Below are 20,529 nucleotides of genomic sequence, written 5' to 3' on the forward strand. Positions count from 1 at the left end.
GTGGGGATGGCATTAGGTGGGGGACGCTGGTGGGGATGGCATTAGGTTGGGCACAATAGTAATTGTGGTTTTTATCATTACTTTCAATGCACAGCTGCGCCTGTAAATCCCAGCTACTCGGAAGGCTGAGGCTTGAACCCGGGAGGTGGCTGCAGTGAGCTGAGATCATGCCACTGAACTCCAGCCTGAGCGAGAGTGATGCCCTGCCTCAAAAAAACCATCACCAAAAAAAAAAAAAAAAAAAAAAAAACCACCACCAAACAGAAAAGCCTAGACAGTTCATGTTCACGTGCAGTGAGGCTTTTTTTCCCCACAACTCCATCGTTTTTGGTGTATTATTTTTTAAACCGCGATATAAATAACACATGCAGGCGACGATGTGAAGAGGGAGAGCTTGTGCCCTATTGGTGGGCATATAAATGTCCAAACCCGCCATGGAAAAAGGTTTGGAGGCTCCTCACAAAACCAAACATTGAGCTTACCGTGAGATCCAGCACTCCCACTGCTGGGTACATACCCCAAAGAAAGAAATTTGGCCCGGCGTGGTGGCTCACAACTTCCATCACTGCACTTTGGGAGGCTGAGGCAGGAGAATCAGGAGAATCGCTTGAACCCATGAGGTGGAGGTTGCCATAGCGGGAGGAAGCTTAGGCCAAGAGTTCCAGACCAGCCTGGGGCACGTAGTGGCACCCCCATCTCTACAAAGAATTTTTAAAAATTAGTGGGGTATGGGCCAGGTGCGGTGGCTCACGCCTATAATTCCAGCACTTTGGGAGGCCGAGGCAGGAAGACCACCTGAGGTCAGGAGTTTGAGACTAGCCTGGCGAACATGGTGAAACCCCATCTCTATTAAAAATACAAAAATTAGCTTGGCATAGTGGTGGGCACCTGTAATCCTGGCTACTTGGGAGGCTGAGGCTGGAGGATCGCTTGAGCCCAGGAGTTCCGGGCTGTAGTGCGCTATGCAGATCGGGGGTCCGCACTAAATTCAGCATCAATATGGTGACCTCCCGGGAGCAGGGGACCACTAGGTTGCCTAACGAGGGGTGAACCGGCCCAGGTCGGAAACGGAGCAGGTCAAAGCTCCCGTGCTGATCAGTAGTGGGATTGCGCCTGTGAATAGCCACTGCACTCCAGCCTGGGCAACATAGCAAGACCCCATCTCTAAGAAAAAAAAAAATTAGTGGGGTATTAGTACCAGCTACTCAGGAGGGAGGCTGAGGTGGGAGGAGGCTGGGGAGGTTCAGGCTGCAGAGAGCTGACTGTGCCACTGCACTCCTGTCTGGGTGGCAGAGGGAAATCCTGTCTCCAAAACATCTGAGTCCTAGCAGCTGCTCTTGGGTAGAAAGCAGTTCAAGCAGCAGTTACTCGGCCCCCACCTGAACAGCACCTGGCCACCTTACTCAACTGTAGCCGTGGTCCCAGGTCCCCCATCACTGGACAATGCTTCCATCTGTAGGCAGGCGAGCTCTGCCTTGGCCAGGCCCTTCCAAAGCCAGCCCGGTTTCTGAAGCATGCATTCATGCCCTACACCTTCCCTCCCAGCTCTTCTTTGTCTGCAGAAGTCCGTTTTAACATTACCCAGCAGCAAACTAAAGTGGCACCTCCCCAAAATCAGGATCTGCTTCTCAGGAGGCAGCAGCCCTCCCCGCCATGAGGGGTACCCAGAATTTCCTCTGCAGACAAGCAGTATGAAAGCAGCCACAGTTGTGTAAATACTTGATTTCTGGCTGGGTGCGGTGGCTCACGCCTGTAATCCTAGCACTTTGGGAGGCCGAGGTGGGTGGATCACCTGAGTTCAGGAGTTCAAGACCAGCCTGGCCATCATGGTGAAACCCCATCTTTAAAAAAAAAAACAAAAACAAACAAACAAACAAAAAAACAAACTTGACTTCTTCCATCTTGAGAAAAAAAACAACAACAACAAAAAAAAACTTATGTCCCTTTACCTAACAGCTAGGTAAAGGAACGGCTAGACTTTCAAGATTTCCACCTGGTTGGGAAAATAATGCTTTTAGCAAGCGAGGGGGAAAACTGGCATTCTATTTCCAATCATCACCAGCTTTTCAAACCTCACTCAAAAAAAAAAAAACAACTCACTCATCCCGGAGTTAAAATTAAAGTAGACTCTTCCATTTCAATGCTGCTTCCCAAATTTAAAATCGGTCCATTTCATGAGCAGCTGAAAAGAACTCAAAAATAAAGGCAGGCATTAAATATTACGTAAGGTTTTCTTTTATTTAAAAGATCATTCACAAAATACCATATCCATAGATTCACTTTCTGTCATATAGCTGAAGTGTTAAGTGTTTGGAATTCCATTCTCACACTGCAAAGTCAACTGGGTTGCCCGGAGGTTTAGATGCATTTGTTTTGTTCTTTATCTTATCCACACTGAAGATGTAAGTAGGTCATCTGAAAGCATCGGGTTTGATTACACCACATAATGCATGTCTTTCTGAAGTTAAGTATTGGTGTTACACAAATGGTTCTTATCTTGGAAGCAGAGAAGCCGACAGGTGGAGGGAAGGAGAGAGAGAGTTCTGTGGATTGCTGAGGCCTTGTCACAAAGACACAGTGGGAGAAGCCAAGGATGGCGGCTGGTGACCAACTACTAAGCACACAACGCTGGGCGCCCAGGCCACCCTGGCCCCGCCAGCACCCGGCGAGGGTCTCTTTCCTAGGCGCCTGCTGCCGGCCGCCCCTGAACTGCTCCCCACAGGACAGACTGGGACGTGGGTACTGAAGGGTGTTTCATCTGTTCACACGGAGGTGTTAAGCTCAGAAGCCTACGCCCTAGCACTAACCCCCAGGTAAGTGCTAAATCCTGCACATGGGAACAACCCAGTGTGTCCCAGACCTAGACAGCTGCAGTCCTCTACGGCTAGCTGAAGGGTCCCGACAGCTCTGCACAGTACAGCTCATTTCAACAAGAGATGAGTGAAGTGCCAGATTCCAGACCATTTTGGCTCTGAACTGAAGGGGAGGTGGGAAGCACAGTATCTCATCATGTCGCCTAGACCAGAACAGACCAACACAAACACGCAGCCAACAGGAATGGGGGGAAACGCCGCGTCTGCGCCAGCACCACCCCTCCACCCCCAAAGTGCCTCGGCCCAGCAGAAAAGAAAGAAACCAGCTCGCCGTTCACTGCACCCAGCCGGAGGGGAGCGCCGACCACGCCTGGTGAGAGGAGTTTACCAGCTGGGACTCTGCCTCGAAAGAGCGGCAACAAACGCGCGTGAACGCCTGCGAGCACTCGCCGTCTTCTCCGTGGACTCCCTACCGCTGTTCCAGGCCCCCACTCTCAGTTCTCACTGTTTCTCTCACGAGCCTATCTGCTTGGACAGTCCACTGGGGAGGGGTCAGGGAGCCAGGACTCCCTTCCCAACAGCAATGGAAAGGACCCTGCAGAGAGTTTTATCCTAGTGGGCCTGCGATTCTGTCTGTCACAGCTGAATACCAACAAGGAGCAGTTCCATCTGTCAGTGACTTCTGGTTTTTGTTGGAAACCCCAGCAATACAGAACTCCACATGCAGGTCAGAAGAGAAGCACTGAGGAAATGAAAGGAGACGCCTGGAGTCGGGCCAGGGGCTAAAGTAAAAGAGAAAGCAAAGGAGAAAAATGACGCAGCACCGCAGCCCAAACGACTCCCCACGGCGGCCACCTCCGCTCCTCCGCGGAACCCCATGTGCTGCTGGGAAAACAAGGAGCAGGAGGAACAGGACAGAAGGGAAATGGGGAAGCAGCGGAAGAAAGAAAAAACTGCACAGACAGGCACTAGAGAGATACAGCAAAGCCCAGAATGTACTAAAAACCACTTGTTAACAGCCGACATGCACTCACAAGCTGTTTCCGCTGTGAGGGGGCCAATGGCAGGCACGGGAGTGGTGGCGGCAGGACGCCCGGGGACTCACCAGGCCGTGGTCCTGCTCTCACCGCCCACGCCCCATTCCCTCCCAACCACAGGCTCATTCTTGCTCCTTCTGAACAACTTCCTCTCTGGGCCTGGCACCCCCGAAGATAGCAGAGTTGGGATTGGCTACTTGATTGAGGGGCGTCGCGACTGTTCGAGGTTTAAGCTGGAGTCGTGGTCTCTGTGCTCTTTCCTCTGGGGGAGAAAAAGCAGTTTGTCAGAGAGGATCCCATTCCACATCCAGGCCAAACGACCACGCTGATGCTGTCAGCAACCCAGCCCACGTTCTAGACTTCACCTGGCCTGCCACCCCCTCAGCAGGTGCTCTAATGACCAAGATGAACCTGCTACTGCGGAGAACGTGACGATCTATGCTGACAACTTGTGTGCCGCAGGAATGCAAGTCCCCGTGGGGTGTGAACGGGCCACGATCATCCCGTCAGGAAAAGACGCCCTCCGCCAACACTCGAGCCCCTACCTTCTGTCGGTTCTCTGAAATCCATGTTGGATCCGCGCAGGGGAGGGCCATCTCTGAAGCGGCTGCCCATTGGGGGGCCTGTTCGCCGGTCACCTGGGCGACTACCTCCCCTGCTCCCTAAGAAGTCATCCCTGAAGCCTGGGGAAGGAGGAGGACATTGAATTACTTTTCAAACGATCACCTCCAAGCTGCTTATAGAATAATGTTCTGGGAGTTGTTTGAGGTTAATCTGTAAAATTTTTTTTTTTTGAGATGGAGTTTCGCTCTTGCTACCCAGGCTGGAGTGCAATGGCGCGATCTCGGCTCACCACAACCTCCGCCTCCTGGGTTCAGGCAATTCTCCTGCCTCAGCCTCCTGAGTAGCTGGGATTACAGGCACGCACCACCATGCCCAGCTAATTTTTTGTATTTTTAGTAGAGACGGGGTTTCACCATGTTGACCGGGATGGTCTCGATCTCTTGACCTCGTGATCCACCCGCCTCGGCCTCCCAAAGTGCTGGGATTACAGGCGTGAGCCACCACACCCGGCAATCTGTAAATTCTTTAGCGTGTCCAGTATCTGAAGTCTCTCCAAAATCAAGTGCATTAAAAATGGGTCCAAATGCCAACGTGTGGAGTAATGACAGCACTAACAGACTTTCCAAAGAAAAAGGAATTAGCATCTTAGAAGAGAAAACAAATTAAGCAAAACAAGAGAGCCTCACAGCAGGCTGAATTCTATTTTCTAATATAAATCTACAAAGCTAGTTTAAAAGATAAACCTGAAATTTAGAACTATTTATAAGTTAGAACACAAAATCAGAAGAAAAAGCTATATGAAGAAAAAAAAATGCCAGAATTCTCACTGGTGGGTAGAAGGAAAGAATATTTTCTCAAGGGTCTCAAGGGGCCTTTATTGTACTTAAGTGAAAGCGAGACATTAACTGTATAATCTACTGAAGTTAAAATTTGGTAAAAAGAGTAGTTTACGCCTTACAACCCCAGCACTTTGGGATGCTGAGGTGGGAGGTTCACTTGAGCCCAGAAGTTCAAGACCAGACTGGGCAACACAGTGAGACTCAGTCTCTACGAAAAATATATTAAGTTAGCTGGGCATGGTAGTGGTGCCTGCCTGAGGGTTCCAGCTACTCAGGAGGCTGAGGCAGGAGAATCGACTGAACCCAGAAGGTGGAGGGTGCAGTGAGCTGAGATCATGCCATTACACTCCAGCCTGGGTGATGAAGTGAGACTGTCTCAAGGGAAAAAAAAAACATTGGCAAAAAGAAATTAAGCCATAATCAAACAAATGATTGGTGCGGTGGCTCAGGCCTGTAATCCCAGCACTTTGGGAGGCCGAGGCAGGTGGATCATGAGGTCAGGAGATTGAGATCATACTGGCCAACATGATGAAACTTCATCTTTACCAAAAATACAAAAATTAGCTGGGTGTGGTGGCGGGCACCTGTAATCCCAGCCTACTCAGGAGGCCGAGGGCACAAGAATCACTTGAACCCAGGAGATGGAGGTTGCAGTGAGCCAAAATCATGCCACTGCACTCTAGCCTGGCGACAGAGCGAGACTCCATCTCAACAACAAAAAAAATGAGCTTGCTGCCGCTGGCTGCGCACTCAGGGGTGACCGCTGCTACTCTCTGCAAGGGCAGTGCCGTGACTGAGCTTTCAGGGAGTTTGTCTTGGAGAAAAACCCTCAGAGCCTGCGGTATGCACTATACAGTCATCCTCATTATCCACAGATCCCCTATTTGCAAATCCATCCAGTCGCTAAAATTCATGTGTCATTCCCCAAGCTGCGTACCAGCAGCATTTCTGCAGTCAGGCTTGGACCTGCGCAGATGTGATGATCCCAGCTGAGGCTGAAAAAGACCGGGCTCTGCCTGTTTCCATTCCTAACTGTCAAGTCTTTTTGTGGTGAGTGTCGGGTGTTCTGCCCTTCTGGGCTTCTGCTGGTGGCATCGCTGTCTAAAGTGGCCCCACGTGCAGTGGGAAGTGTTCTGTTGCTCCTAAGTGTGGGCTCGCTGTGAGGTGCCTTACAGACAAAACCGGCATGGGACGAGCTTTCCAACAGGCCGAAATGATGGCACCACCGACTAGCGGGCCCTGAGTTTAGTGTGAACACTACGCATTAAGTGGATCAACAAACATTAACTGAGGCGTATTTAGAACGAAGGTCACATAAAACAATGTTAGGTGCGATCAGCTGATGAAACGCTGTGATCTGAGGCTCACAGGAGCAGCTCCACACTGGCTCATCCAGTGCTCCAGCCCCTCCACAGAGCCACTGCAGATGACCAGCGCCGACTGGGTAACTCGTGGGGAGGGCCAATTTCTATTATTTAAAGGTGGCAAGGGTTTTGGAAACCAGTCAAGTGATCTCACACCCGGTTCAGAGACTTGTGTTAAATCACACCAATTTCAACAAAACAAGTAATGAAAACAAGTCTCGACTGATTGAGGCCAACAGGAGCACTGCTTTAGGGGAACATACTGGGAGGCACATAGTCAAGAAGAAGGTCTTTACAAAGTCTTTTAGCCACCACATCACACAGTTCATTGAACAAGCCTAATTAGTATTCAAACGCTGAACCTGACGTTCCCCCAAACTCAACTGTGAAGTGTACCTTTCCTTTCCATGTGAGTACAAAGTAAATTTACACCTTCTATACAAGATTAAATCATTTCCGCCACCAAGGTCTGGCATGAGACATATGTGCTCACACCCACACTAGTGAAGCAGGGAAACACAAGTGCCACTTGTGTGTTCAGGTGCCTGACGGGGCACGACAGAGCCCAGCAGAGAAAACTATCAGTGTGCATTAAAACCAAGTGAGAGCCTCATTTCAAAACCTCCTAGGGAATAAGCAGTGGGAAAATTAGGAATGAAAAGCGAGGTCTGACATGAACAAGACTCTCACCAAATCTGCTGGTGGGTTTTTAGGAAGCAAACTATTCATGAAAATCTTCGGTTTTCTTTACAAAGCTTAGTTTAACACAGGCTATTTCTGATGGTGGAATGCCTTTGCTTGCTTTGTACTTTTCTGTTGCTCTATTTTGTTTTCTTACAATGAGCATGTATCATTAAAAAAACAGCACCGTCCTATTAAAAAGTAAAAAAGCTCTATTCTTGCAAATAACGTGTAACGCCTCAAATCAGCCATTACTCCGTCAAGTGAGTCCACGTAGGTTTGAGATGTCGCCAGAACGCTGCAGTTCCCACTGGAACTGGGGGCAGCAAGGCCAGGGCTGTGTTCACTGTGTCTCTGCTTGAGTGCCAGTGGCGAAATTAGGCCACGGGTAGGAAGACATTCGTATCTGGGTGACCTCTACAGCACCTGCGAATACCAAAAGGCAGGTGAAAGGCCGTTCCCGAGCTGCCGGCCGGCTCCGAGACAGCTGCTTCAGGTTCAGTCAGAGACTAGCCTATACATAAAATCACAGACTGACTGGACCATACTGCACTTTTATGAATAAGCTCACTTCTGATTGGCTACAGGACTTTTACGAACTATATTAGTCAACAGATCATCAGTCATCTGTTTAGCCACAGCTGGGTTTTTAAAAAATCTCAGACTCACAAGACAGCACACACCAGCCCCTCCCGCACTTACCCATTACTGTACGCCAGTTTTGTTCTGATGGGAAGGGTGCAGAGCATGAGAGTATATCCCAAGGTTGTTGGGAAGAAAACAAATTTTTCTTTCCCTACCTTTCTGTATTACAACTGACATTATCATTGTGTAAACATAAAACATTTTACACTTTTGCAATAAAAAACCAGAAAGTAGAGATGAAAAAAATGCTGCAAATCACCCTGCAGAGCAGAGGCCTGGTTCGGGGAGTGGTGCTTTGCGCTGTGACACCAGCTGGTCTGCCTGGAGTTGGCTAAGAAAGCTAATGACGACGTGAGGCATGTCCACTCTCAAGGGATCGGACCCCCAATCCTCCAAGGAAAAAAAAATAGGCCATCAGGACTACCTTTCACCACGTATGAGAGCCCAAACCTCTATCCCGTTTTCTGGAAGGAACAGTATACTTCTCTTGGTGCCATACACAAAACTACCAAGGAGATCCCCCGGCTAGAGTCTGAGAAAAACTGCTGAGCGAGACCAAGGGCCCAGGCCTGGCGCATCTAAGGAAATGCAGGCGATCACAGGTGACCACAAAGGAGCACAGGCCTCACTGGCCCAGTGTGGAGCCTTCAAGGCCTGCCCCCACAGACTCTAACAGAGGCTTACCTGCTTGCCTGGGCACCTTCCAGGAGAGGTTGTTTGTTAAAGGAACGAAAGTGGTAGTCCCACCAGGCGGGCTACTCACAAGAAACAGACAACAGCAGCAAGGCCCCTGGGAAAAGTTATGTGGTGATACTTTAAATACTGACACCGGAATTGAAGTCACCCCGGGAATCCCATTCACCTCTAGATTCTCGGGAGCTACCCATTCCTGAGGATACACAAAAAAGATAAAGTTGAGGAAGTGTCATTACCTTGCTGCACAAACATGGAAAAATTCATTTGGAAGACATATAATTCATGTGATGGGAGGGTCAATGAAATCATTCTAAGAGTTTTTGCTTCCAACAGAAAAAAAAAAAACCCAGGCTTGCAGAAGCATCAGCCATTCTTTCTAAGATTTTATGCAACCTTCTAAGAGCTCGCAAGAACCTATCACACCTATGAGGTAATCGAGTTCCACTGGGAACATTCAAGAGTTGCAACTGGTAGGCATACTGCAAGTTTGTATGAAGTTCAGCTTTAGAAGAACCAATCACCTCTGTCATCTGGTCCACCTTTTCTGAATCCAAAGCCACCTTTATCTTGTTTTCTGCCTTCTGCAATGTCCACACGAAGTGACCGATCGCCCAACAGCTAATAATAAGGGGAAAATAGTGTTAAGTATTGGCAAAGAAAAGAATCTCAGCTGCTATGGCAGAGAAACTGAGGATACTTACTGCACCATCGTATGTCAAGGCTTCCTTAAGGGAATCCACTTCATCGAATTCTACATAGCAGAATCCTGGAAAAGACAAGACCACGATTTCCTGAAGTAATTCTGGATTAAAGACATGGGGGGATCCTGTTCGTAGGATTTCTCCACAGCACAACTACCACTCTGCTGTCTAGATGACAGTAGGCTAGGGGAGCCTGAAGGAGCACCTTTTACTTTCCGTAGACAGAGCTGACTGGCACTGCTCCCTCTCGATCATAATCAGTCAGAAAATGCTAACTGAACATGCACTGAAATAGCAGCTGCATTTCTAGAAAGCTTTCTTCTTGAATGTTTTAACCATAGTATTAAAACCTTCCTCAGGCCAATGGCAGCTGTTTTGACTTCTGAATGACTATTTAATCTAAGTGAGGATTAGATTTCACAGATTTCAAATCTGATATCCTAAAATGCTTTGAAGAAGAGGCTTAAAGTGCCTGTTTAACTTACTACTCAGGTAGCTGACAGCAAATTTGCTTCACAAAGCTAAAAATATACCTTCGGCAACCAGGGTGTGCTTCTCTGAATGTTAATGAAAAGACAGACGGCCTGGGTTCAAGTACGTGTTACTGACAACCCATGTCTCTGATGTCAGATTCTGACGCTGCCCCTTCCTTGCTGCCTGGGGTCTAAATCTAGGTGGACGACTCCCTGGATGCTCACACTGCACCCTGCATCCCCTCTCCCCAGCATCCTTGCCCTGTGCATTAACTTCATCATCGCACTTCATCTTCGAAGCCACTAGACCGCAAGTGCTTTGAAGGCCTGAGTCCAAACTCGCCCTGTTCACCAACTGTGTGTAAAGCCAACTGCCTTGGCTGGAGGGATGTCCCCCCAGCTCTCTTCCCTAAGTGGACTTAACTTTGGGAAACATGGAGAACACTACCCCGGCTTCACAGAGGCAGCAGGAGCCACATCATGAAGCTCGCCCTCCAGAGCTGCGCAAGTGAAGATGTTCTATGAGCCAAACTCCAAAGCCTGCGGCGACTGACCCAGCCCAAAGGCTAGGCTCACCCACGCATTTCTACCCAAAGTTGAATTCCTAATGCCTGCTAGCAAGCAAACTTGTGGAGCTTATTTCCACAAGTGTAACTGACATATCTGCTTTCACTGTTTGATTACACACTCCATGGGGCTTCAGATTCCGAAGTCAAAAAGATTAAGAATGCCACTGACACACAAAACCTCCCCGGTCAGCAAGGCCTCCTCTACTGCTGGGACAGCTCCCCACCACAAGTCACTCCGTACCTGTCACAGATGTGCTTCTTGGTGGAACATGTGGACCAAACACCCCAAGACCCAGCATCACGCACTTAAATACCAAGCACACTTCCTTCAGGAAGCCCTGCAGGCAGAATGCCGCTCGGATTCCTTCTTCCTCTTCCTCTCTTTCCCGCACCCTACAGACACACCACCTCTGAAATCTCAGCCAGCCCTCCCAAGCACACTCTCCAAATTTACGAACACATACTGACAACACTGGCTGCTTCTCTTCTGGATTTTGTAATAACTGGATGCCTGCACTACCAAGAAAAATCTACCCGGCATTCCAGGTGGAACATGCCTAAGAGTTCTCGGCTCTGTTCCCCTCTCTCCTGGGGAACTCCATTACTGGCAGACACAGGACTGCTGTGGAGGTCAGGCCCACGAACTTGGGTGAATGCCACATATTTCACAGACTACATTGTATAGAAAACATTTTCCCCTAAGTGAACTGAAGACCTGAGTTGAAGAGCTACATTTCTTTCAGCTACTCAGACCAGGCAAATCTTTAAAACACTTTCCTGATTAGAGGCTCTGGTTCACTGATCTGTTTTTATTTAGAACCCGTTCCCATCCTCCCCCACCCTTTACAGTTATATACAATAAGAACCCCCCAAACTCACCTTTAAATTTGTCTGTGTCTTTGTCTCTGACTAGCCGTACACTCCTTATGCTGAGATCCTTAAAGATCGCATCTATGTCACCCTGCACCGTGTTAAAAGGTAGATTTCCTACGTATGCTGTGTAGGGGGGCTCTGTAGGCAACTCCTTCTGGCTACGGGAACCATGGCCACCAGCACTGCCGCGGGACCTAGAAGGGGAGAGAGACAGGACTCAAATGTGCCCAGAGTAAACAAGCAAACCAAGTCAAGTTGTCTTCCACTGAGCCACCTGGCCAGCGCCCCGGTGAGGCACTCTGCTCGAACGCACCATAAGACTGTTACGGCGAATGGCCTGAGAAAGAACAAAAAAAGAAAAAGAAAAAATCTGTAAGATGAACTATGTCTCTGTCACCCGGGCTCGACTGCAGTGGCGTGATCTCAGCTCACTGCAACCTCTGTCTCCCAGATTCAAGAGATTCTCCTGCCTCAGCCTCCTGAGTAACTGAGATTACAGGCATGCTCCACCACGCCTGGCTACTTTTTGTATTTTTACTAGAGATGAGGTTTTACCATATTGGCCAGGCTGGTCTCGAACTCCTGACCTCAGGTGACCTGGCTGCCTTGGCCTCCCAAAGTGCTGGAGCGTGTGCCACCATGCCCAGCCTAAACATAACATGCCTTCCTAAGACAACTGCTTCTCTCCTATTCACTCAGAATCTGCTATCTGCAGTATTTACACTCTAAAACCTAAGCAAATACCCTCCTTCACACACCATGGTGCTAAGAAATACGGAAAGGGACTGTCTAGAAGTAATGCTGGATTCAGAGGAAGGATTACTGAAGCTGCTTAACACATTCACACATAATGAAATGATTTCCCCTTACTGCTCGACTATGGGCATAAGAATGTCCTAATAAGGCCGGGCATGGTGGCTCACTCCTGTAATCCCAACACTTTGGGAGGCAGAGGCTGGGGGATCACTTGATGTCAGAAGTTCGAAACCAGCCTGTCCAACATGGCGAAACCCCGTCTCTACTTAAAATACAAAATTAGCCAGGCATGGTGATGCATGCCTGTAATCCCAGCTACTCAAGAGGCTGAGACAGGAGAATCGCTTGAACCTGGGAGTCGGAGGTTGTAGTGAGCCAAGATCGTGCCACTGCATTCCAGCCTGGGCAACAAGAGCAAAAACTCCATCTCAAAAAACAAAAAACAGAATGTCCTAATACAAATTTTCAATGTTACAGAGCAAATATTCATGTACATAACACTCTCATGCAATACTTCACGGGGTCCTGAAATACGTGGTGTACCTTACCAATCCATTCAAACCTCGATGTCACTTCCTCAGTTATATCAAGCGTTTACTTTGCATAGGTATCTGTTTAAATCCAGCCTGTCACTTACTAGCATTATGACCTTGAGAAGTTATTCAATTTCTCTAAGCTTTATTTTATTTGTAAAACTGAGTTAATCCTAACATAGTACTTTGGGAGGCCGAGGTGGGTGGATCACCTGAGGTCAGGAGTTTGAGATCAGCCTAACATGGAGAAACCCCATCTCTACTAAAAATATAAAATTAGCTGGGCGTAGTGGTGTGCACCTGTAATCTCATCTACTTGGGAGGCTGAGGCAGGAGAATCGCTTGACCCCAGGAGGCAGAAGTTGCAGTGAGCCAAGATCGCACCACGGCACTCCAGCCTGGGTAACAAGAGTGAAACTCCATCTAAAAAAAAAAAAAAAAAAAAAAAAAAAGAAGAAAGAAGAAAGAAAGAAAAAGAAAGAAATCAAAATATAGTATACATAGATTGTATCAAAATGACCCAGGAGAGACTTAAAGTCGTTAGGAGTGAAGTGCCGACAGCCAACATTTGTTTTCACGCAGGTCACCATAAAGGGCATGTGTGCAGGCATGCAGACAAGCAGGGCACAACAGTCACTTCTGCATCCACCAGCGTCATCCCACTCTACCATTATTTCAACCTTATTGTAGACTCGAAAATTTTCAAAATAAAAGGTTTGGAAAACTCAGGAGGAAAAAAAAAATTAAGGGAGTGATGTGTTTTTGAAACAGACATTTAACCCATTTCCTGTTTGCTCCAAAAATACTGTGCTGGCAGCCAGCTGTTTTTTCCTAAACGGGAAGTACGTTTAAATAAATGAGATCCTTCACAACAATCAAAGACCTGCTCAACGTCACCCCCCTTGCAGGGGAAATACTAATACCCATCTTAGAGAGCAACCTGGTCTTTCATCCATATACTGCTAGAAACATCATAATGGAAACTCCACTTCCTCCAGAAGGTACATTCCAAGTGTCTCAAATAGTGAACAAGTATTACTCACCAAAGCATTTTTATGAAGATGGGTTGACCAAGCTGTAATGATTCTTTGATGGTAAAAAAGTTTTACGTTTCATAATTCAGAAATCTGATACTTTCCAATAGGAAGTTCCACGTTATGTTCTAAGACCACCGGAAAATAGGTTTACGAGAGACTTGCATTCTACTTGCCCACTCCTCCCACCTTTCCAGATCTAGTAAATGCAACTTATTTTGCATTTCAATAACCTTTGCCAATACTACTCTATCATTGCCATCTCCAAGACCATAAATCCTAAAATATTTTCAATAAGATACTATTTAGAACTGGATAATAAATACATGAGCTACAGGCTGGGCGCCATAGCTCACGCCTGTCATCCCAGCACTTTGGGAGGCTGAGATGGGTAGATCACCTGAGGTCAGGAATTTGAGACAAGCCTGGCCAAAATGGCAAAACCCTGTCTCTACCAAAAATTCAAAAAACTATCTGGGTGTGGTGGTGCACGCCTGTAATCCCAGCTACTCAGGACGCTGATGCAGAATTGCTTGAACCTGGAAGGTGGAGGTTGCAGTTAGCCGAGGTTGCAGTTAGCCAAGGTTGCGCCTGCACTCCAGCCTGGCGACAGAGCAACACTCCGTCTCAAAATACAAACAACAAAAGAAGAGATACAGTATAAGGCCGGGCCCGGCGGCTCATTCTTGTAATCCCAACAGTTTGGGAGGCTGAGGCAGGAGGATCCCTTAAGGCCAGGAGTTTGAGACCAGCCTGGGCAACACAGTAAGACCCCATCTCCATAAAAAAATATAAAAAATTGGCCGGGCATGGTGGCTCATGCCTATAATCCCAGCACTTTTTGGCAGGCTGAGGCAGGTATATCACAAGGTCAAGAGATCAAGACCATCCTGGCCAACATGGTGAACTGCCATCTCTATTAAAAATAGAAAAATTAGCTGGGCATGGTGGCGCGTACCTGTAGTCCTACCTACTGGGGAGGCTGAGGCAGAATAGCTTGAACCCAGGAGGCGTAGGTTGCAGTGAGCCGAGGTCATGTCACTGCACTCCAGCCTGGCAACAGAGAAAGACTCTGTCTCACAATAAATTAAAAAAATAAAAATACACGCACACACACAAACTCTCTAACTCTAACTCACTCTCTCTCTCTCTCTCTCAACTGTGTGTGGTGGCCCAGACTTATATTCCCAGCTACCTGGGAGGCTAAGGTGGGAAGATCACCTGAGCCCAGGAGGTTGATGCTGCTGTGAGCCTGGGTGACAGAGGGAGACTGTCTCCAAACTGAAGAAGAAAAAAAAAAAAAGAAAAAAGGCCAGGCGCAGTGGCCCACGCCTGTAATCCCAGCACTTTGGGAGGTCGAGGTGGGTGGATCGCTTGAGGCCAGAAGTTCAAGCCCAGCCTAGCCAACATGGTGAAACTCTGTCTCTACTAAAAACACAAAAATGAGCCAGATGTGGTGGCATACACTTGTAATCCCAGCAACTCTGGAGGCTGAGGTGGGAGGATCGCTTGAACCTGGGAGGTGGAGGTTGCAGCAAGCCGAGATTGTGCCACTGCACTCCAGCCAGGCTATAGAGCAAGACTCCCGCTCAAAAGTGAGAGAGAGAGAAAAAAAAAAAAAGATACAGAATAAACATGTGGAAAACCATAAAAATGGAGGGTGAATGTTAAAAAAAAAAACACAAAACAAACTTTAAATTCATTACTCAACATTAAACATCTAGTGATGCTTAATGATGTTAAAAGATTCCCTTGTGCCAGGCGTGGTGGCTCATGCGTGTAGTCGCAGCACTTTGGGAGGCCAAGGCAGGTGGATCACCTGAGGTCAGGAGCTCAAGACCAGCCTGGCCAACATGGAGAAATCCTATCTTAAAAAAAAAAAGATTCCCTTGTGTGTAAGTAGCTCACAACCGTGTAGGGCATATATAACATGTATATATACAGTATGTGTGTGTCTATAAATGTGTAACATACATAAAAACTAAATTAACCAGGTATCATTTTTTTAAAAGCTTAAGGGTGAGGATGAAGAGAGATGATAAACTCTCGGGTGTTTGAAGGTGCAAGGGCTTGCTAAATGTGCTCAAGCTTACAGAGCAGAACAACTGTGGAACTGAGATCAGGCCAGACTTGACCCCTGACTGAGCACAGGAAGCCCAGCTGAATGCCAGAAGACCATGGGGCACTACTGAAAATGCACTAGGATGGCAGGAGTGGCTCTGGCTTTGGAGAAGATAGAAAAATCTGGTTTGGGGCAAACCATTTTGAAAAGTGAGCACATACTAAATGGCCGCACCTAACAGCTAACTGATGACGTAATTCTGGAGCAAAGATACACCAAAGGCCACCAGCTTGTTCAACTCACTCGTGCGTCACACCCCCACCAGTGGCTTAATACTCTAGACTTTTCAATAATTAACTGAACAGCCCTGATATTCCCGCGTCCTACCAGACGTAGTAGTCCCTTCCACAGGACTTAAGCACTTGTTACCTTGTCATCCCATGCAATGAAATCACCAGGGGGCAGCGCAGCGGGGCCATGTGACTTTACTCAAGCTAGCACTGATGAAGTGTCCACTGTGTGACAGTCACTTGAGACACAAGGGTGACTAAGACAAATAAACCGTGTTAGGCCAGGCGCGCGTGGCTCACGCCTGTAATCCCAGCACTTTGGGAGGCCTAGGTGGGTGTATTCACAAGGTCAGGAGTCTGAGACTCGCCTGGCCATGTGGTAAAACCCTGCCTCTACTAAAAATACAAAAATTAGCCAGGTACGGTGGTGCGCACCTGTAGTCCTGGCTACTTGGAAGGCTGAGACAGAAGAATTGCTTGAACCCGGGAGGCAGAGGTTGCAGTGAGCCGAGATTATGCCATTGCATTCCAGCCTGGGCAAAAGAGTGAGACTCCGTCTCAAGTTAAATAAATAAAAACAAATAAGGTGTGTTTTATGAAATTCCTACGTAGGTCAGTAACACATGAGAGAACAGATTCACCTGACAACCTTAGCTAGCTTGATGTAGGACCTCTGCCCAATTGCCTCTGTACCTACGTTTTCTTGTCTGTTATATTTCAAATCCTAATTTTATAAAGCTTAAAACTGATCATAAAAAGATTTCATAAGTACCAAGTAGTATATAAAAGTTTAATAACAGTTCTAAAATGTTCCTGGGCAGAGCAAACAGGTTTGAGGCTATGCTAGGCCAGCAGGAGTGCATGTAAAACAGGATACAGATCAGCAGAGCGTGCCAATCCAGAACAGACGCCTGAAGTCAAGGTCTGTGCTGCAAACTCCCCGCCACTACTGAGCACCGATCCCTTTTGCCGTCAGGGACAGTCTATGGATTATGAAGATTAAAGTAGTAAATTACAGCCTCAGTGATTTAGAAAATCCCACTTTCGGCTCCAAGTGGGACTAATATCCTTCACAGGCAAATCACTTTTCCTTACTCAAATCAAGCACGTATCTGCAAGTCTACGAAGGGAGGAGCAGAGTGTACAGAAGACACAAACCTAAGACCCAGTTTCTGCCCTCAAGGAGCTGGTAATTTGGAAAGGATAAATCGCATCACAAGCAAAGGGCTGCAGAAACACCAGGAGACAGCAATGAGAAGTCTCTCCCGGTTGGAGCAGTTGGGAGCAGGATATACCCCACAACACAGAGCAACACAAGTGGGACTCCACTTCCAGACAGCAGACGGGGCCAATACTGAACCCTTAGGATGATGAACCAGAAAAGATCTGTAGGTGTCAAAGGAGACTAAGAGGGGGTAACTATGAACAGAAACCAATGCAGGCCTGGGCGTAGTGGTTCAGCCTATCATCTTAGCACTCTGGGAGGTACAGGCAGAAAGGTCATAAGGTCAAGAGATTGAGACCATCCTGGCCAACATGGTGAAGCCCCATCTCCTCTAAAAATACAAAAATTAGCTGGGCGTGGTGGCCCGCACCTGTAGTCCCAGCCACTTGGGAGGCTGAGGCAGGAGAATTGCTTGAACCCGGGAGGCAGAGGTTGCAGTGAGCAGAGATTAGGTACTTAAATATTTTTCCAACTTTTTTGGTACTGACAAAAATACCTAGTACATTATCACTTAATATACATGCATACATAATATACATGTATGTGTATTAACTAAAACGGAGTCTTGCTCTCTTGCCCAGGCTGGAGTGCAGTGGCATGATCTTGGCTCACTGCAATCTCTGCCTCTGGGTTCAAGCAATTCTCCCTGCCTCAGCTTCCTGAGTACCTGGGATTACAGGTGCCTACCACCATGCCCGGCTAATTTCTGTATTTTTCAGTAGAGATGGGGTTTTGCCACATTGGCCAGGCTGGTCTTGAACTCCTGACCTCAGGTGATCTGCCTGCCTCAGCCTCCCAAACTGCTAGGATTACAGGCATGAGCCACCACACCCAGACTATTCCATTTTTAAAAATGCTTGTCAGGTACCCATTAAACTGATTTGATTATTCACCTACAGGACATGACAGGCATTTACAAAGCCTTATTCTAGATGGACAGTCAACACTAGAGAACTTTTGCTTTACATGGTTAAGACATTTTTTTTTTTTTTTGAGACGGAGTCTCGCTCTTGTTACCCAGGCTGGAGTGCAATGGTGCGATCTCAGCTCACCACAACCTCCACCTCCTGGGTTCAGGCAATTCTCCTGCCTCAGCCTCCTGAGTAGCTGGGATTACCGGCACACGCCACCATGCCTAGCTAATTTTTTGTAGTTTTAGTAGAGACGGGGTTTCACTGTGTTGACCAGGATGGTCTCGATCTCTTGACCTCGTGATCCACCCGCCTCAGCCTCCCAAAGTGCTGGGATTACAGGCGTGAGCCACCGCGCCCGGCCAGTTAAGACATTTTTAAAAAATCTGTTCATAGACAGAGTTTCACTATGTTGCCCAGGCTGGTCTCAAAAATGGCCTCCAGTGATACTTCTGCTTTGGCCTCCCACCATGCAGGCCATGGTTTGCATGATCTTTTGGAAAGTGTGAGGATGTGCCTGTAAACTCAGTTACTCCAGAGGCTGTAAGACGGGAAGATCATTTGAGTCCAGAAGTTTGAGGCCAGCCTGGGCAACACAGTAAGAGCCTGTCTCTTAATAAATAAAAAATGCTTGAGATTTGCCATTCCACATACTATCAGCTCCCAGTCATTTTATGAAAAACTTCATGATTTTGTGCAATGGAGGATTTGATAATGATCTACATATAACTCACAAATTTACAGTTTAAGATGTTTATAATCTATTAAAAATTATTTAGGTAACTATAAAATGCCATAAACAGATCTCCATTTAAAACCTAGAATTCGGCTGGGCGCAGTGGCTCACGCCTGTAATCCTAGCACTTTGGGAGGCCGAGGTGGGTGGATCACCTGAGGTCAGGAGTTCAAGACCAGCCTGGCCATCATGGTGAAACTCCATCTTAAATAAATAAATAAAATAAAATAAAATAAAATAAAACCTAGAATTCAAAGGCATTCAGAGTCATAGCTAACACAGTTCTTCTCTTCCTCACTTAATATTTGAAAAATAATTTAAGATCTAACTCACTTGCACTAAAGTACACTTCTATGTATCAACACCTAACATTAATACTTTGCTAAAATCAAATTTATCTTAATTTATAGCTATTTCACACATGATGCTTATAAGAACTAAATGTATTAAAAAGTATCTGGGAACCTCCTCTTGCTTTAAAAAGAACAAGAGGTTCATGGTGGTTCACGCCAGTAATCCCAACACTTTGAGAGACTGAGGCAGGCAAACTGATTGAGGCCAGGAGTTCAAGACCAGCCTGGGCAAAATAGCAAGGCCCCATTTCTATAAAAAATACAAAAATTAGCCGGGCATGGTGGTGTGCACCTGTGTAGTTCCAGCTACTCGGGTGGCTGAAGCACGAATGCCTGAAGCCCTGGAGGTGGACTGCAGTGAGCCATGATGGTGCCACTGCTCCCAGCCAAGGCAACAAAGCCAAACCCTGTCTCAAAAAAGAGAGGAAATTTAGTAGGCAGGACAAAGGAATAAAAAACATGTACTGGACTACTGGTACTATTAACAAATGATCCATTTTTCAGATGTGATGATGTTGTGATCATATTTTTTTACAAAGATTTTTCCCTTTGAAATGCATGCTGAAGTACTTCTAGATGATAATAACATATACATTTCCTTTCAAGTAATCCAGAAGTATGTGGGGAGGGAGTGAGAGGTACAGAGGTCACTGAAAAACAAAGAATAGGTAATGGGTACACAGGAAAGGTTACTATATCATGCTTTGGTTCATGGTTCACATTTTCTACATTTTTCTGTGATACATTTTGCATATTCAAACAATCCAACTATACAAAGTAATCTTTGCAAAAACTAGGAAAAACGGAACACTGGGTAATGGGAAAACTGTCAGATAAAGAAAAGAAAACTAAGCCCTCATCTGTTAGAAACATACTCAAGTATGAAGAGGCCAGGCGTGGTGGCTCATACCTATAAACTCAGCACTTTAGGAGTGCCAAGGTGGGTGGATCACGAGGTCAGGAGTTCAAGACCAGTCTGGCCAAGATGGTGAAACCCTGTCTCTACTAAAAATACAAATGTTAGCCAGGCACAGTGGCAGGCGCCTGTAAATCCAGCTACTCAGGAGGCTGACGCAGGAAAATCACTTGAACCCAGGAGGTGAAGGCTGCAGTGAGCCGAAATTGCACCACTGCACTCCAGCCTGGGCTGGGTGACAGAGACTCCATTTCAAAAAAAAAAAAAACACAACGTAATATAAGATACATCTACTAGGGTAGCCATAAAAATTAAAAAAAAAAAAAATTGTTTTAAAGTACATAATATTTACCATCACAAAGATGAGGATTAAAATTCTTAAAAACAGGCCGGGCGCGGTGGCTCAAGCCTGTAATCCCAGCACTTTGGGAGGCCGAGGCGGGTGGATCACGAGGTCA

General features: G+C 46.9%; 1 protein-coding gene and 1 long non-coding RNA gene across 2 annotated transcripts in view; one reads left to right on the forward strand and one right to left on the reverse strand.

The window, feature by feature from the left end:
• Positions 1–2,212: 2,212 nt before the first annotated feature.
• The window catches only part of EIF4H (eukaryotic translation initiation factor 4H), a 32,551-nt gene continuing 14,234 nt past the window's right edge, over positions 2,213–20,529 (reverse strand). The window contains exons 2-6 of the mRNA XM_032254938.1: positions 11,262–11,449; positions 9,341–9,405; positions 9,161–9,257; positions 4,396–4,533; positions 2,213–4,112 (exon numbers count right to left, since the gene is read on the reverse strand). Coding sequence (XP_032110829.1) covers positions 3,973–4,112; positions 4,396–4,533; positions 9,161–9,257; positions 9,341–9,405; positions 11,262–11,449 — 628 coding nt within the window. The 3' untranslated portion in view covers positions 2,213–3,972. The remainder of the gene's footprint in view (positions 4,113–4,395; positions 4,534–9,160; positions 9,258–9,340; positions 9,406–11,261; positions 11,450–20,529) is intronic.
• LOC116534537 overlaps positions 15,188–20,529 on the forward strand; it is a 12,170-nt gene continuing 6,828 nt past the window's right edge. Inside the window, exons 1-2 of the long non-coding RNA XR_004261773.1 lie at positions 15,188–16,203; positions 18,463–18,467. This is a non-coding gene — a long non-coding RNA (uncharacterized LOC116534537). The remainder of the gene's footprint in view (positions 16,204–18,462; positions 18,468–20,529) is intronic.

This window comes from Sapajus apella, unplaced genomic scaffold, assembly GCF_009761245.1.
Source record: "Sapajus apella isolate SASKATOON/1434 unplaced genomic scaffold, GSC_monkey_1.0 scaffold88, whole genome shotgun sequence".
In the NCBI taxonomy this organism is placed as follows: domain Eukaryota; kingdom Metazoa; phylum Chordata; class Mammalia; order Primates; family Cebidae; genus Sapajus; species Sapajus apella.